The following is an 18,518-nucleotide window of genomic DNA, read 5'->3' on the forward strand; positions in this document are numbered from 1 at the left end:
CTAAAGTGGAAAAAAATTTCTCTAAGCATCCAGCCCTCCACATAGCTGGAAAGAGAGTCCTCTATGCTTTTAAAAAGACCTTTACCTGATCTAGATATAAGACATCTAGATACTAGGGTATCTGTCAAAGAAGACATTAAAATATTTGCTTCATTTTCTGGGTGACAAATCAAAATGTGAGATATAAAATCAGTGCATGTTAAAGGCAAGGATAAATTTTCCAAATCCGAGCTTGCTTTTTTTCCTTCTAGGCAAAATTTCTTTGCTTCAGCGAAAAGTAAGGTATCATTGGGTTTTGTAATACCCTCAGTGGATGTGATTAACCCAGTTCTTTTTGAAGAATGTTTCTAGGAATTTGTCTTACTAATGTTCTCTTCCCTCTGCTTCTCTTCCAGGAAAGTTATAATCACATAGAGTCATACTGAAATGCAATTATTGAAGGCGTCATTATTTGGCATTTTGAGCTGAAATAGGAAGCCTAGATTTTACTTCTCCCTTTGCTCATCACATTGCTTCAAGAGGAGTTTCTGGCCAAAGGTGAAGAACAACAACTCTCCCCTCTATATTCTGATGCATCCACAAATAGCGTTGAAAACAACCAGAAACAGTCAGACCTGCCCAATATCTTTCATGAGAGAGAAAACAGAGACTGCATGCTTGGTAAGAAAGAAAGGTGTATGAATTGTATCCTCTTCCAAGGTGCCTTTGGAAATCTTCCTCAAGGATTTTGACATGACTTTTGGCTGGCAGAAACGACACCTGTATGCACTGTAATTTTTAGAACATAAATGAAACACGTCATACAGAACAGCTTGTGACCGGAAGCCAAGCACTCCTTCTGAAACGCCAGCACCCTCCATGCCATGACTGTGGGGAAACCAGTGGGAACCTGGACACACAAGCAGGGTGTTCTCTTTGCGTTGTTTCCCAAATTGCATGGACAGGGGATTAAATCCAATCACAAGTACATGTTTTGAAGCTAACTGCTGCATAATTAATCCCTCCAGCTTCCAAGGGTGCATTGTAAAGAAAGCTATTGCTGGTCAAAGGAATAGTTAATAGAGCCCCAAAGCTTTATAGAGGTCTATTGCTTGCTAAGTTCTTTCAACAGATTTCTATGAATTAGGCTCTAAAAATGCCTCTTAACATAAAAGAAATGGCAAATATTCAACTTTGTGTCTTTGAGTGTATTACTTTGTGCCTCAGTTTCCTTATCCATACAATATACATGTGTGTGTGTGTGTGTGTGTGTGTGTGTGTGTGTGTGTATGTGTTGTATGTATTAGAGGGGAGGGAGTTGGACTAGATGACTTCTCATCCTGCTTCTTGAACTTTCATAAGATTCATATGCAAATTCTGATCTTGCAGTTCTGGAAAGGCCTGAGGTTCTGCATTTCTAACAGCTTCTCAAGTGATGTCCACACTGCTGGTCCATGGGCCACACTTGAGAATGGGGAGGCTCTAGGCTGCACCTCTGACACTTGATGACCTCATGATGAGTTTATTACCAGCAAACATGCTTCACTTTGATGATTCCCAAATACAGCTCCTTCACATTATAAAAACTTATCAAAGTCCACTTTCTAAGTAAAGAAATCTCCAGGGCAAACAGAAACCTTAACTACTGAGGAAGAGGTGAGCAAGAGCACCAGTACTGTTGGCCAGGATGCCTGAGGCAGAGAGGTAAGTGGTGGGCACATGCAGGGAATGCAGGGAATGATTTTGAAGAGCAGAAAGTAAGATTTACTGACAGATTGGTGGCAAGATGTGAGAAGAAGGGGGAGTCAAGTCTGATGCCAAGGGTTCTGACCTGGAGTAAGATCGTCTAGCAGAATGGAGCTCCTATTTACTGAGCAGGGACAACGAGGAAGAACTGGTTGGGGTGGGTGGGTGAGTGAATTGAGTCCAGTTTGGGTGTGTTAACTTTACGATGCCTAGTCTACATTCAGATGGCTGTGTCCAGTGAACGGTAGGCATCTGGAGGCAGCAAAGGGGCCTGAAGTTTCAGAGTCATCAATGTACGGATAGTACTTATATTCATTATTTCATTTAATGATCACAGCACCATATGGACTCGGTATTATCGCTATCTTCATTTCAGAGATGGGGAGATTGAGGCAGAGAGGCCTGGTCCTTGCTTTGAGGCCACATGACCACTGACTGAAGTCTAGTAGTCAGCTTCCAGAGCAAGAAGGGGCCAGGGCCAAATATGTCTGTGCATAGTGATGAGCAGACCATCAGCAATCTGGTGAGATGTGTCAGGGAAGGAGGCAGGCAGAATTCAGACTCAGAGGACAGAGCAGCTGACCAAACTTGAAGTGTTAACATGAAGGTCTGGTTTAATACCCGTGTCTGGTGAACTTGTGCTCAGATGCTGAAGAATTCCAGCCAAATTCAGTTGCCGTATCTGCAGTGCTAGACAGACTTGGGCTGGATGGTCCTGTAACATTACTGCCCTGCTGTGAGTTTCCCCTGGCAGCCGGCTCTCTAATTCGTCTCTCTAACGGCACTGCTAAGTGCTCAGTGAATGTTTGCATTGATCTGAAAGTGCAGTTTTCCCCATATGATGCCAAGGAATCCTTAGCCTAGATGTGTGCTCTAGCAGATGTGAGTGGGCTTGGCAAGGGGGGCCCTGGTGAACATTGATGTTTATGTAGGAAGGAGAATCACAGAGGATTCTCATGTGGGAATCACAGAGACACCATCCTAACTAGAGAAGAGAAGGAATGAGCTCCTAGAGCTAAGGAAATGGAAGAGACACCGCATAAGACAGTTGCTGAGAAAGCAGCTCTGGGGTACTGAATGCAGACCTTCTGCTTCCAGTCTGGAAAGGGCAGAGACAAGAAGTCAAGTGGAAAATCTACCCAAGGTGGCACATCCCCATGCTTCCCATGCAGGGATAACTTTCGCCAGGAGAACACATTTAGCGCAGGTTAACAACGCGAATCAGAACCCAAAACTTTGCTAGCTTATGAGCGACATGAGGACAGCCTGGTGACTCATGTACTTTTGCTGGTCATAGTAAATACTTCATAAATACCTTTTGCATAAATGAGTGAAGATTAAGTAGTTGCTGACATCAGAGAGGCTGGGCAAGATTCATCCATAAGGGGCTGGTTGTCTCTTTAAACTCTGGTTTAAGAGGTTGTTTTTTCTTAATGTTAGCAAGCAACAGTATGTAGTTAGCATTCAATAATTCTAGAAATTATTGTAACAAGGGCCTAAGCTGTGAGAAAATTAAATAACATTAATAAAGAATGCTCGGCTAGATCATACAGATCAGTTTTTCAGTCTTGGTTATCTCTGCTGGAGGGAGCCACGTGTGAGGCCTATACTCACCTGGCAGCACCACCCACCTGGCTTGGGGTACTCAACTGTAGCAGGGAGTGGCTTCTTTACAGAACAGTTTGCTAATCTAATGTAGGTTAGTGGGGGGAAATGATGTATTAACAAAAAGGTCCAGAAGTGACTCCTAGACCTCAATGTGGCTGAGTCCATAAGGGATGAGAACTCAGGAGACACAACTCAGGGAATGTTGTGGTCCAATCACGGAGATCCACCAGGAATGATGCCCAGTTTCCCTCCAGAATATTGAACACTTGCTCAGACTGAATTCCAGAGCTAGTAGAGAAAGTAGAGAACTGGAAGTCAACTTTCCCTGGCCACAGACCGGGATGAATAGTGCCCTTCACAAGCCTGCTGGGGTGATGCCTGCCTCCCCACTCTCTCACTCACCACTGTTGCTGCGTTTCCGTGGGTCATAGCCTTCTCCTGGCCCATCAGCTTCTTCAGGAACCTCCACAAGATCTGAAGTCTTAGAGAAAAGAGGGAACAACATGGAATGAGCAAAATCCTTTCAGTGGGCCAACTAAGCAGAGAAATTTGACGTCATTAGAGGAATTAAGGTAGAATTTCCCTGACATTGTCTGAGGAATCTAATCACTGCTCTCTGGTCTGTATGGCTAACTTCAGAGAGGCTGTGTGTTCCCTCGTGGGTGCTGTCGCTCCCTTCAGGTGTGTCTGTAGGTTCGTGGCAGGGGTGGGCAGGGGGCACATGATAGGCACTCAGTGAGGCCTGAATGAATGCCTAGATGCTCAGATCATAGTCAGGCTGCTTCCAGGGAAGACACAACAGAGAGAAATCAGAATTCCTGCCCATACCCTGTCATGTCAAATTCTCACTACCACTAGAGCTCTTTTATAGGTGAGTTTTAAATATAGAACCATGATGGTTCGACTTATGATTTTTTGACTTTACAATACGCATTCAGTAGACACTGTACACTGAATTTTGAATTTGGATCTTTTTCTGGGCTGGAGTTATGTGGGAAGGTCGTCTCTGGGGATGCTGAGCAGTGCCCCAGGCTCCAGGTCAGCCACATGATCATGAGGGCGAACAAACGGTACACTGACGACCCTTCTGCCATCACACAGCCATCGTTTGTCGCCTTCAGTACAGTTTCAATCACATGAGATAGTCAACACTTTCTTATCAAATAGGCTTTTTGCTAGATGATTCTGCCCAACTGTAGGTGAATGTAAGTGTTCTGAGCATGTTTAAGTTAGGCCAGGCTAAACTATGATGGTCAGGAGGTTAGTTGTAGTGAATGAGTTTTTGACTTAGGATATTTTCAACGTATGATAAATTTATCAGGATGTAATCCATTATAAGTTGAGGAAGATTTGTATTAATTATAGAGGAAAAGAGGCAGTATTGAGGGGTGCATTATGTAGGTATGAGTTAAATGCTGTTTCCCTTGCTGAAAAATTATTTATGTAATACTTACTCTGCCTTTTCTTTTTCTTTCTTTCTTTTTTTTTTTTTTTTAATATGAGACACCATAGTCATTCTTCCACTTTGGTTACAGAAATAACAACAACATCACTCTAAATGGCTAAAGGTTACTAACTAACCATTTATCATGTACTGTTTTGTGAACCATATATGTATCCATTTATTCTTCACAGTAATCCTGTGACAGACCTACTTTTCAGATAGGAATGTGGAGCCCAGGGAGAAATCAGGAACCCTTCTCGAGGTTCCACAGCTACTAAGTGCCAGAGCTGGGGTATGAACCCCCGGTGTTGTCTCCAGAGCTCATGCAACCAAGCGTCATCCGGTGGTGTGCAGCGGAGGCTCATGTGGGCTGGTGAAAGCCTTCAGGGCCATCACATTGGGGGCCTGAAACAGGCCTCGGTGGGAGTTCTACACCGCGGAAATTGGCAAATGCTGCAGATGAGGGTCCAGCCCCAGCTGGTGGTTGAACATTTATCAGCACACCACTGACTGCCTCTATCAAAGGGCCATACCCCGGCTTTCATCTGCCTGGCTCCCACCTCTTTGGAAGAGGAATTTAGGGGGCCTCAGAAGAGGGTCGCATTTTGAAAACAATTTGTTTATATCTTATTTCAGAGGAACAAATTTGTCTTCCTAGCCTTCCAGCGCACTTTAGCACCACCCTCTAGAGACTGATTTTTGTTATGATCTGCCTTTAAGATTCTCCCCAGCCATTCTTACTTTCATGACACATCAGAAAGAAGAAAAAAAACAAAGGTCACAGGGTTTCTAAGTCACTTATACCCTGCTCCTTTGAAGCTCACTATTTCTGAACAAAAGTTGCTATTATTATGTTAATTTAATCTTACAAAATTGAAGATTATTCATAAACTAGCCAACTGACTCCCAGAAGGTTTTTGAATTTGGTTTCTGCTGGCCTTCCCAAAGCCATCCAGCCTTTTATATTCCAGAATATTTGAAAACACATTAAAAGAAACATAACGGTTTAGAAACAGCCAGGCAGTGACTTCCCAACAACGTAAAGCCAATGCCCCGACAGCCCTGGAAGAAAACAAACGTGTGGGACAGAGTTTGCAACATGGGAATATGTGAGCTTTAGGACCTAACAAAACTGCTAGAATGGCAAGCGGCTGAAGTTCATTACCATCTGACCCTGCAGGAAGGAAGCAAAATCATTTTAAAGTACCAATCAATTGTTTCTGTTTTCTTCATTGAAGCAAGTGGGACTCTGGGGAAAGAGTGAAGTGACAGACATTTAAGTACAATTTGATTTGTCTTTGTCTCCCTGCAGCCCTGAGAACAATGCCTTCACACAGCACAATTCTGAGAATATTTACTGATAGAACCAGTGTCAGGAAGTTTAAAAGGACTGTGATGAATGGATACCTTATTGACATTCAGAAAACCGTGTCTTCTGCCCCGAGAACCAGTCTGTAGGGGCCAGACACGGATAGAAACAAAACCATTTCAGACAGAAAAGCAAACTGGACATCCTTAAATTGTCTCTCTGACGTTCTTGCTGCTTCTACCATGAGAACAAACTGTGGAGGCTAACGTGGTCATTGTCTGCTGCGGAGGGGGTGAGGACTTCTCCTCATTATGAGATCAGCACAGCTCAGGATGCAGGGGCAGCCATCTGCTGCCAGGTGGGTACCTCAGGGCCAACCCTGGGGAGCCCCCTCTCTGCTCTTGCCTCCCTAGGTTGGCTCTCCATTTGCCTTTCCATGAATGCCGGTCTCAGATGAGCATGGGAGACGCAGGCACTGGAAACGGACTGAGGATATACTGGCTCTCCCCAGAGACTTGAGAAAGACCCATTCAGCACGCTGGGCAAGTGGTCAGAGCAGCTTGTGTTTTTCTTTTGGGCACGTAGTTTTGATTTGTAAGGGGTGATGGCTATAGGCTGACAGCCAGCTCTACGTGGCCCTGGGGGAAACGATGGCCCTCCTCAGGCTCCTACGAAAGAAGATGTAAGGTGGTACGTGGGGTTAAGGACCTGATCTACAGATCAGTGGTTCTCAAACTTCAGTGGGGGTCAGAATCACCTGGAGAGCTAATCAAGCACAGGGACGGCCTGGCTTGTTGTAGTAGGACAGGGCCTTGATCTTGACATTTTTACAAAGCTCTTCTGTGGATCCAGATCCCCACCAAAGTTTGAGAATCACTGGTATAAAGCAACAGAAATAAGAAGGGAACCAAGCGTCCTTATGTTTGAGCAGCTTCATCTAGTTGGGGAGGAAACTAAAGGAAAGAGAAAAAAGTGAAACACAAAAGTGAAAAATAACAAGCAATCTGCAAATCACTATGATTGATGAATTGGTTGCTATGGGTGCCCAGGGAAGGGGTACCCAACCCAGACCCGGAAGAGAGATGTTGTCTGCATAGAGGTAGAAACAAGATGGGGGCAAGGCCCAGCAACTGGGCAGATCATAGAGGTCCAGAGAGCTACAAAGTGTGCATGGGACTGGGGGCAGGAGAAACAAAAGGTCAGGTCAATTTTGAGGGTTCTGAAGTCAGTCTTTAAGAACCCCTGTTACTTCTTCCTCACTCTTCAAGCATTTCTTGGGCACCCACTAGGTGCCAGTCCTGGTATAATGAGATGAATAGGGAACAGGGTCCTGGTGTATAGTCACTCAGTATCTAGTTCAGGAAAGAGAGGCAAAAGCAGAAAATTACATTGAAATCATCTCTATCCCATAAGAAAGAGATTTTTTGAAGGCCTGTGGGAGGAGCAACTCATCATGCTTGGGGGAGTCTGAGAACTCTTCCTGGTTTGTGTAAAAACCAAGCTGGTCTTAAAGAACTTCAACTGAGGAAACAGCATGTCCTAAGGCACAAAGATGTCAGAGAGCTTAGTGTGTTCAAGGGAAGGTGGGTCTTCAGGGCAGTGACAGGCCTCACATGCCATGTTGGAGTTTACGCATCGTTGTTCGGGCATAAGCAAGTCAATACAGTGTTTCGATTTGGAAAACTGCACAAGGTCTTTCTTTAAGATATGATAAATCTGGAGGTATTGCTAAGAGTAGACTCAAAAGGAAGAGGGGAACACAGCTATTCCTTTGAAATAACCTGGGTGAGAGATGATGAGATTCAAACCTCCAGCATCGGGGACAGAGATGAAGGGCCCTTTTGATACACATTTCTGATTCTGGGTTAGAGGACCCAATTGCCAGGGGAGTATCATTTGAGCTTGCACATGGTGATTTAGAGATATCTGTAGGACCTATGTGGAGGTTAGGACTAGAAGTATCTAAGGAGTCATTAGCCTGGACACGTGTTTGGACCAGAGGAATGTGAATATGATAATCAGGAAGAGCCAGTAGCACAGGAAGACCAAGGCAGAGCAGAGCCCTGGGAACATCCCTGACTTAAGGAGTGGCTGGAAGACACATGAGAGGAGACGGGCTGAGCAGGACAGCAAGGTGGAACCCTGGAGTGAGTCCAGCCTCTTATAGAGCCCAAGAATGGGCCGCATTGAGGAATGGCCTGGGAAATGTCCTTCTCAGAGAACACATTTACCTTTCTAATGGATTATACCCTTGTTTCACTTTGTCATAACTCAAATTCAAAGAAAACCCAGCCAAGGGCTAAATGCTAAATGAAAACAAAACATCAGCAACTTCCATTTATTGAGTGCCAGGCTCTGTGCTAGAAAATTCACTTATACTCTTATTATCATCCAACCCATGTCGTCAGAACCAACATTTTCATCGGGACTGCCAGTTTGATGCATAGCCTCCCTAGGGAGATCATCAGGATCAGGTACCTTAAAATGTCACAACTTATACCTGCACTGGTTTGAGGGCAATGTCTACTGAAACATTTTCCTTCTTTACTCTGAAATCCTGCAGTGCTCCTATGATATAGCCATAATAATACTCTAAACATGTATGTGATGATCCTATTCTTAATACAAATAGTACAAGACATATAAAAGTGTACTCCTAAAAAGTGCCAAATGATGGCACCATCATCTGCTTTGTGTTCTACTGCTTTCGTCTTCTGGAATAAGTGGTGAATTCCGAGGGTAAGGAGTCATGCCCTCCCCTTCTTCTGTGTCCGCTACAGTACTGGTGAACTGCAGGCACTTAATTCATGGTTTGCTAACCGAATAAAAGAGAGAACTAATTGACATCAATTTTAGGGTCAGCAAGGAAAAAGACGACAACAAGTTTTGGTTCTTCCTTCTTAGAAGTTAGGGGATGCATGACGAACAGGGCTTTCAGTGAGTTTAAAGGTGGCATCTAGGGGTGCCTGGGTGGCTCAGTTGATTAAGCATCTGCCTTCAGCTCAGGTTATGATCTCAGGGTCCTGAGATCAAGCCTCACATCAGGCTCCCTGCTCAGCGGGGAATCTGCTTCTCCCTCCCTGCTGCTCATGCTCCCTCTCAAATAATAAATAAAATCTTTAAAAAAAAAGTGGCATTTAGGATAACCATGTGGCATCAATCAGAGGACCTTCAAACCAACCTACTCACCCATCTGACCTACATATCTATCCACACAACATCTCGATTATCCTGTGGATTGACCAGTACCTATTGAGGGTGCTGCTTTGACTCAGCCCCTGAGAACCCCTCCGATGGGTATGCACCTCTCCCTTCTCCCATGATCCACCCTAATCACTTGACGTTGATAGGACCTGGCTGGGCAAACCACCTGGCGGCTCATCTGTGCTTTGCACTGATGTCCCCATTCTAATAGGGGCTGCAACAATAGAACCAGTAACTGGGTGCAAGCCATCCTATTTGGCAACATCAGCTGGAAGGTCCTTGTCTCTGTAGGAGGGATGGTGGCCTTCAGCATGAGTGGCAGAGTTGTGTGGCATCATGGGGCATTTATAGAAATTCTGATTGGGACAGCCAGAGATAGGATGATGAGAGCATGTCACAGGGATGCACGGGGCAATTATTTTAGACCAAATAAAACGTGGGAGAGGTGTCTGGAGGATGAGTGTCCCATGGAGACAAGCCCCGCTAATTCGTAGGTCCAGTGCCTCCTGGGGATGGCAGCTTTTGTGTGAAACCAAGGGGAGTATCTTGTCTTATAGAGAAAAGATTGAAAAAATGTGAGAAAGAGCTGTATTCTTGAACTGGGGTGTAGCTGGAAGGAGAACTGGCCACAGCTGGGACTTCCCTGCTTCTGTCACTGGGTGAAACCTTTCTGCGTTGACTGCCATGTGATGGAATATTGTTGGGAGGCCAGGGAGGGTGAGTATATGGAGAGTCGAGGAGCATGAGGCAAGAGCATGGTCTTTGAGGATGAAAGTAAGATGATCCCTAGGTGTTGGCAACGAACAGGAAGTTCACCTTTCGTGAGGTGGGATTTCCCTTCAGAAGCTGGCTGACTCCCAAAGACCTGCCCTCACAATGCATTTATGGGGAACTCCTTGTGCTACAGTGCCTGGGGCCTGCCCTCTGCAGAGCACTGCAGGTGGACTGAGGGAGGAAGAGGATAATTACAGAGGTTCTGTGAGGCGAATCAGAGCCACTGCCGGAGCTGCCCTTCTTCGTCCTCTGGGCCAGGGAGGTGCCGAAGCGGAGGGTCTCATAGACAGGGTCCACCTTATTGCCACAGGCTGCAATGGAAGAGAAAGATCATCTGAGTGACAGGTTTCCTCTACTCACCATCAGGAAGGCAGACAGGCATTTATCACACCTCCTGGGTCAACAGCACTTGAGAGGAAGGTTCTGTGCCACAGACTCACTAACCCCTGGGAAAATGGAGCTGTGTGTGGTCAAGCTTTCCTGGAAGATGGACCTCCCCACAATATGCGTCCATTGGCCAAGTCCTTCCCGTGCACCCACCACTTACATCCAGAGCTCTCTGCTCCCAGATGCTTCCTGATTTATTGGTTTTCCTCTTTTGTTATCTATCCCCAGGACTCCAGTTTCAAGGTTCTGCCCAGGCACCAGCTTTATTTCCTTTAGTGTGAGGTTCTGCTTGCCAAGGTACGAAACCTTGAGCGAGACTCATGGTTTGCAGTAGGAGGCAAGTGTTTTTGAAAGAATTTGACATTACCAGACTTAGTGAATTTGTTTAAAAGCTTTCCAGCTTAAAACTTGCCCCCCTCCAAAGGCAAAAAGAGATGTGCAGATTCTCAGAGAGGGAGAAAAAAATAGAAGTAAACTGAAATATATTGTTAAAGAATAAATTCAAGCCAGAAATATCTATAAATACAAGATATTTTTTTGTCCTCATTAAAGAAAAACTGATATTCACAGAGTTCCTTCCAAGCGTTGGTCTATAATTTACATTTTTGTGCAACAATTATGAAAAGCAGCCTTTGCTGTTCTTCATTTATACGATCTGACATGTTGAGTAACTTGTCCAGACATACACTTAGTGGGTCATTGGGAAAGCTGGGCTCTGAGCCTGGTCTGTGGGATGCTAGGCTCCACGTTCTTTCCACTCTGCCATTCTGCTGATGGGTGGTAGAGCATATCAGCAGCCTTTGGGACTTGAGTGTTTTTCAAACTTCATCGGGGAGAGGAGAATTTGCTCCTCCTTATGTTTCCTCTGCAGCAAAGCAAACAATCATAACCCAGTCAGCCACCAGACAGATGAACAGACATAGCCCACTGGATCTATGGTCCTGAGAGAGCAACAGCTCTTTTTTTTTTTTTTAAGATTTTATTTATTTATTTGACAGAGATAGAGACAGCCAGCGAGAGAGGGAACACAAGCAGGGGGAGTGGGAGAGGAAGAAGCAGGCTTCCAGCAGAGGAGCCTGATGTGGGGCTCGATCCCAGAATGCCAGGATCACGCCCTGAGCCGAAGGCAGACGCTTAACGACTGAGCCACCCAGATGCACCTGAGAGAGCAACAGCTCTTAATTGCTGCTCAAAACCCAGCTCAACCCATCAGTGTCCCAACTCACCGATGGGCATAACTTCTTTAATGCATCCAAACTGTTCATGAATGAGCAAGGGGGAGCTGTAGTAACGCCGAAACCCCTTTGGCTGGAGAGAAAATGAGAAAGAGAAAGGCTTAATGTCACTGAAGAGATGGAGAAAACCACACAAGAGCTCTGAAAATAATACCAGCTGGTTTCTCCAGGGGCACCCCTCTGTCGCCCTTGAAGATGCTGGCTTGTCCTAGAATTTATCCCTGAAGTGGGGGAGCGGGAAGTGCAGGTGGCAATAAGCAAGCTACACTCCACCTAGAAAGCAAGCCCCAGCCCTTCCCTTCCCTTTCCTGCCTCTCCTCCTTCTGCTGACTATAGCAGCTTCCCTTGGTCTAGGCTCCTCATTATCTCCCAGGATACAAATGGACTGGTGTGCATTATTTCACCACAAATGCCTCGGCAAGGGGAAGCAGACCTCAGAGGGAGGCCAAAAGGACCTTGTATATATGACAAGCCCCCCCCCCCCCCGCCCTACCAGAGTCATTTGCCTTGTGTTCTAGACTTTGTCATGTTTTTCTGACCTCTCACTCACAGTCTTTGCCTTGGCTTATGGGAATCACCATTGGAGGAGGAGGAGGGGAACAGGTGAGGCAGGGGTTTTAGAGAAGAGGACATTGCCAATCAGAGTAAGGAGATGAACTCTCTAAGAACCCTGAGTTACTATATCCCAGTGTTGGAAGGGAACTTTGTGGCCTGGCCCCTACTGGAATTCCAGAATACTCTCCAATGTTCCTGGCAAGCGGTATCTTCCTTTTTTTAAACACTGCCAATGCTGGGGGCAGGTGGGGGGAGCCCTCACTAACCATGGAGGGAGGTCTTTGGTGATATCATCTTTTTGTTAAGACTTGGTATCTACTGATCCTAGGTCTTTTCCCTGGAGCCACAGAATGGGAGAGAATTCCTCTTCTGTATGACAGGTCTTAAAATTTTGAAGGCAGCTGCCATAGCCTAAGTATCTACAGGGTAGACATTCTTGGTCCCTTTGGCAGTTCTTTGGCCATCCTAGTATCAATACCCTCAAAAGGGCTCTGGGTTGCTTTTTATCCACATGTGGCACCAGTACGGAAGCCCATGCTACCAACATGCTATGACCAGCCTAGAACGGACCTGGGCCATCTGACCTTCCTTGGTTTGATCACCATGATCTCTTAAAGTGGTGCGTTGATTTTTATTACTCTCTCAATTTTTAGGGCTGTGGTTAAACTCTCTCTCCTTTGTGACATCCACTGATCTGCCAGCCAATTTAGCACTGAGGTGACCAGCCACCCAATTTTTCTGGGCTGAGAGGATTCCTGGGATGCCTCACTTTCTACTTTAAAACATGGACAGTCCCAGGATGTGGGACTTGCGGTGCTAAAACTGAAAAAGTTCCAACCTGGGACAAGCTGGTCACCCTGTTAAAGACATGGAGTCCTTTTCACATGGGGAACATTTATCTCTCAGGTTGATAAAGCTCCTCTTCTGCTTGATCATTATGCCAACAAAAAAGCCCGGTTGGTAGGCCAGGGATTTGGGGGTTGCCTTCCTAGTGTCTGGCTATCAAGGTGCCACAGGGAAGGAGTTTGGACAGGCAAGGGGTTCTGGGTTCACTCCTGGCACCAGCCCTTACCAGCTTGCCCATGCACCGCTGGGGTGCTAGGCCATCCATGCACTTGTGGTGGATGCTCATCTTACAGGCCTTGCAGCGCAGCCCATGCTTAGCGTTTGCTCCTGTCAGACATGCGTGAGCTTTGGTTAGGATACAGCTTGCCTTTACCTGGTGAGTAGCATGAAGTCCCTGAAAGAGTGGTTACTCCCCAAACCCAGGTCATTCTTCTCTGTGACTTTAGCATGAAGCTTTCGAAATGGACAAGAGCTTATGGTAGATTCTTTAACCTTCTCCCACATCTAGTACCACTTAAGTTACCAGCTTTGGTTTATTTCTACTCCTTTCCTCTTCATTACTCCAGAAAATCTCAGCCTTCTCTTTGTCACTGTTCACTCATTTCAAGCTAGCAAATGACACTCTCTCTGCTCCTCATAGAAGCCACCCATTTTTGCTCCTCTGTATGTCTTGCCAGGGAGTGCAAGTGCTGAAATTTTGCCCATTTTTACCCGAGTTCCTCTCACAGAGGCTGAGCTGTTGGACAGACTCCCAGGAAAATGGCCAATAAAGGGGGAATGGCACGGTCTGTGTGAGAGAGAGGCTGATGGTACTTAAAGTGGGGATGGAAGGCTGGATCCAACACCAGCTCCTGCCTGGTGGAAGAGGAGGAGAAGGTGGGTGGCTGTGAGAGCATTGCTGTAGGGAGTCATGCAGCCTCCTGGGACAAGGAGCCATGATGTGGTGGGAACAAAGGAGGCAGAGGAGAGAGGCACCTTGGTGACCCTGTGCTGCTGCAGTGAAGCTCAAGGTAGCAGTGCTGGGGGGCAAACAAGAAGGCAGGACCAGGGGGGTTTTAGGGAATGGGACAGGTGCTGGCCACCTGCATGCATGTTCTACAGAGCAGCTGGAGGGAGGCTAGGGGAGGATGTCAGAATGGGATGTTTTCTGTCTCCACTTGGTCCAAGACAAGTGGTGTGAGACAGAGCTAGTGAGCTGGAAGGCCCCTCATAGGCTTGCAAAAATAGACTGCCAAGATGGGAGTTTGTAGCTCTTAGATGACCAAGCACATCAAGCACATTAGAAAAGTGAGGAAGGTGGGGGTTGAAGAGGGTTTCCTTGTGGAGCTGTTGAGGTCTTATTCCTTTCATCCTGCTCCTCCCACACAGTGACAAGGGTTGGACCTTCTGTACTCAATCCTACTTAGAGAAGCTTCAAGGAGGTTATTTTAAAAGCTAGGCTTTTAGGTCCCACCTGGAGTCTGTGGGACACAGAGCTGTGGCTACACCCACATGAAGAATGCTGACCAAGAAGACCACTGGACAGGCAATGGGACTCCCTACGTCTCATAGGCATTAAGATGTACATATACCTGGAGACATGAGGCCACAGGTATCCTGCTGCATACACGGCTGACTACAGAAGCAAAATAAGGACACCCCAAGATCATATGTGAAAACCACCCTTTTCTCCACCATCCAAACCACCATTGGCCCTTGTCCAGACTAATTCCTAATTGAACTAGTTTATCTGTTTTTGTCTTTCTCTAATGCATGCACAGTAACCAGAACAATCATTTAAACACAACTTGAATCACCTCTCTTTCTTGAGTAAACAGCTTTCAGTAGGTTCTCCCCGACTTTCTGAGGTTATACAAAATGCTCAGCATGGTGGGGAGGCTTTGTATGATTTGGCGGGAGCTCATATTTGCCTCTATCTCAGGCCAACAGCCTTGTTCGATGTACTATAGTCACACGGTCTTCTGCGAATTCCCTGAAGGCACAAGCTTTTTAATTCCTCAGGGTCTTTCATACATGCTGCCCTAAATGCCTGGAATGTTGTCTCTATCACTCTTCATCTGGCTAGACAATCCTCATCCTTTGGGTTTCTTGTCATTCCTCCCACGAAGCTTTCTTGGCCACATTCCCCCTTTCCTGTCTAAATTATCTTTTTTAAATTATTCTTTCTTACAGCACTCCGTTGTTGTTTTTCACAACATTTACCACAATTATTCATTCGAGAGTTTGTTTTTGTATGCCTTTCCTCCTAGACTGTGAACCCAATGAGGCTAAGTGCTGTGTTTGTTCATCTGCCACTGTGTACCCAGCTCTGAGTATGATGTCTAATAAATATGTATTAAATACATTAACCAACAAATTCTCTCACAGCCACACATGGACTGAAACAGGGGTGACCAACTGAGATAATTCAGTGGAATTGATTCATTGATGGTGTAGAAGCAGCATTCAAGAGCTGAGAAAGGACTTGAAGATCATCTGTGGGTATGATTTTATTCCACAGATGAGAAGCCTGAGGGTCCAGGTCAGAAGAGGGTCCAGGGGCACCTGGGTGGCTCAGTTGTTAAGTGTCTGCCTTCGGCTCAGGGCGTGATCCCGGCGTTCTGGGATCGAGCCCCGTATCAGGCTCCTCCGCTGGGAGCATGCTTCTTCCTCTCCCACTCCCCCTGCTTGTGTTTCCTCTCTCACTGCCTGTCTCTCTCTCTGTCAAATAAATAAAATCTTTAAAAAAAAAAAAAAAGAAGAGGGTCCAGGTCCAGATACTAGGTCCTGCCTAGTATTATGTTCCCTCTGCTTGAGCCTAAAACTTCCTCCCTTCACTGGGGTTAAGGTACATGAAGATATGAATGAGGGTAATTAGACGATTAAAAAAAGGAGTACAAGAACACGATATTCAGCTGGGAAAAGCCACAGGCAAACTCTTGTCTGGACAAAGATCCACAAACCCTTCAGTAGGTATTACCTGAAGATTCCCTTCAAGGAGGTATCATTTAGCACAAAGTGTGTCTGCTCTTATAACCACAGAAAGGCAAAGTGACATATAAACAAACCATAAATTACTGGCTATGTTTTCCTGTTCATAAATACTAGTTGGAAAAGCTCTTTTCCTTTTTTTGAGAGTGGTTACCGCAATGCCTTCTAAACACTAGACTTTGAAAGCAATCATTTATTTCTTTGTTTTCAAATTAGAGAATGCTATTTGTGCCCTATGAGAGAATGTGAGTAAAAGCTTCAAAGAAGAGTTATTTCAGTGTGTGTTGGACTTGAAATAGCACCATTATATATTAAGGTATATTTTCCTTCAGACCCGAACAATGTAATTTCTGTTTTCCTTGTCTGTTCTAATATACTCCACTATTTGAATGAGTCAGATCACCAGCAATAATTTGGTTTTAGGTGTTCCAATTTCTATTGTGGAATAACAGGAGTGACTGAAGAGGAAAGCCTGCATTCTGTGGTTCAGAGAATAGGATAATTCACATCACTTGGTAGTGTTAGTTTACTGTAGCAGGATATGGGAAAGCTATGGTCTGACCCATTACTAGTGAACCCCATCACAAAGGCATCACTGAATGTGACCCTTATGCCTCAGTAAGAGTGGGAAAAACATGATTTTAAATTAGAATCTGTCTCATGCTGGCCCTTTAAACCTAAGAAAGCTACTAACATTCCTGGAGCCTCAGCTGTCTCCTCATCGAATGGCAATACTTCTAAGTTCTCCCAGGGTTGCTAACAGTAATAGTGTTGACATATATGTAAAGGGGATCACATGGATTTAAATACTCAGAAGCATGAAGATGTCACTGGACTTTGAGTAAACATGGTGGACTGGCCAGACAAGAGTCCCCTTTATTCATACCAAAGCCCACTAAAATGTTAGCCCAAGAATAAAAAGTGGTATAAACCCCAAATAACAAGGTTACTGGGAAGAGTGGCAAGCACTGAAGAGAGTTCAACATATAATCAGAAGACAGAAAGCAACTGGAGGAATGGCAAGGAATTTAGTAGAAAAAGGGGAGATTGGATTTTCCAACAGCAACTTGGAAACAGGAAGATCAGGAACTCTCAAAAATTGTGGAATTTCAAAATTCTGAGAGAAAAGACTTTCCAACCTACAATTTTATACCCAGGCAAATTACCAACAATTATGTAGGCAGAATAGACACATAGTCAGGGATTCAAAATATTTGCTTTCCACATACCCTTTCTTAGAACACTAATGAAAAATGTGCCTTAGAAAGATCAAGGAATAAATCAAGGAAGAGGAAACTGCTGGATCCAGTGCACAACAGAGGAATTGACACAGAGGAGAGGTAAATGATATGCCCTGTGATAGCTCTGAAGTAGCTCTAGACAGGTGCTACGAGATGAAGTAAGGCCATACCCCTGGGGGAAAAGTGTAACTTAGAAGTGTATTGATGCTTTTCAGGTTTGGATGCTGTAATAGATATGGCATTTGACAGATACATGAAAGCATTAAAAAAAAACAATTATAGGTGCATAAAAATTCAAGAGAATTAAAAAGGTGATTTCTAATTGAGGAAATATAAAAACTGTGTAAGGAAAGAAATGTGATCTTGAGTACAATATTTGAATCAGAAGTTAGCAATAGTCACAATAGTGTATACACTGACTATCAAGTTCACACAAAATTGTGACAGAACTACTTGGGAAGATGAGGACAAAGGAACAACAAAGATTGTGCTGTATGTACCTCTTGTGGGAAGGCGAGAGCAAGGCAGAGGGGAAGAAGCAGGGGGTGTTGGAGAGGTGACAGCCAGAGGCCAATTAATGTTTCATTAATCAATAAATAGTAGAGCACAACATTTAGAAATATTGAAATAAACACCAGAAGAGACATTAAAGAAGATGAAAGTGGCTGCCTTTCATAAGTGTCATGGTTATAGGATGAGAAAGTTTCCACTGAAGTATTTTCAGTACCATCTGTACCATATTTAAACTATTCTCATGTCCTACTGTGGCAAAAAGCAAATAAAAATGAAGCTGCTGGAAGCTGGGTTGTATCAGCCCCTTGGATTGATGTGGTCTGTGCTTTATGGAGATATAGGGAAAATATGGAGCTAGCTCATCACATTACCATCAGTTCTTCCCTGGGACTTGAACTTCTGGGATAAATCTAAGATAGTTCTAGGAGTTACAGTGGAAAATTGATAAGAATGTTAGTTATGATACTCAAACGGAGTTTGGAATGGATCAATGCAAATCAGGGCAATGCTGAGTGTTTCTGGCACTGGGCTGTTTTATGAGCATGTTATCATTTACCATTATGGATAAGTGAGCCATCTCTAGAGGAACCAAGTGTTGAAACTCTTATGAATAAGGGAGTCTCTATGTAGATATTGGGAGAAATATAAAAGGGATTTTTCTCAATGCAATGGCTAATCAACCACATTGGATGACAGGCTCCTTTTTT

At 44.8% G+C, this 18,518-nt stretch overlaps 1 protein-coding gene across 11 annotated transcripts in view; it reads right to left on the bottom strand.

Annotated features, from left to right (window-relative positions):
* STAC (SH3 and cysteine rich domain) overlaps nucleotides 1-18,518 on the bottom strand; it is a 147,348-nt gene that overhangs the window by 39,844 nt on the left and 88,986 nt on the right. For 9 of the 11 annotated variants that reach the window (XM_057315907.1, XM_044383279.3, XM_026496698.4 and 6 more), the window contains 4 exons: nucleotides 13,314-13,414; nucleotides 11,678-11,759; nucleotides 10,260-10,375; nucleotides 3,736-3,814 (listed from right to left, as the gene is read on the bottom strand). In XM_057315907.1, coding sequence (XP_057171890.1) covers nucleotides 3,736-3,814; nucleotides 10,260-10,375; nucleotides 11,678-11,759; nucleotides 13,314-13,414 — 378 coding nt within the window. The remainder of the gene's footprint in view (nucleotides 1-3,735; nucleotides 3,815-10,259; nucleotides 10,376-11,677; nucleotides 11,760-13,313; nucleotides 13,415-18,518) is intronic. The other 2 variants (XM_044383281.3, XM_026496700.4) reach the window with 1 other exon arrangement.

This window comes from Ursus arctos, unplaced genomic scaffold (assembly GCF_023065955.2).
Source record: "Ursus arctos isolate Adak ecotype North America unplaced genomic scaffold, UrsArc2.0 scaffold_20, whole genome shotgun sequence".
Taxonomy (NCBI): domain Eukaryota; kingdom Metazoa; phylum Chordata; class Mammalia; order Carnivora; family Ursidae; genus Ursus; species Ursus arctos.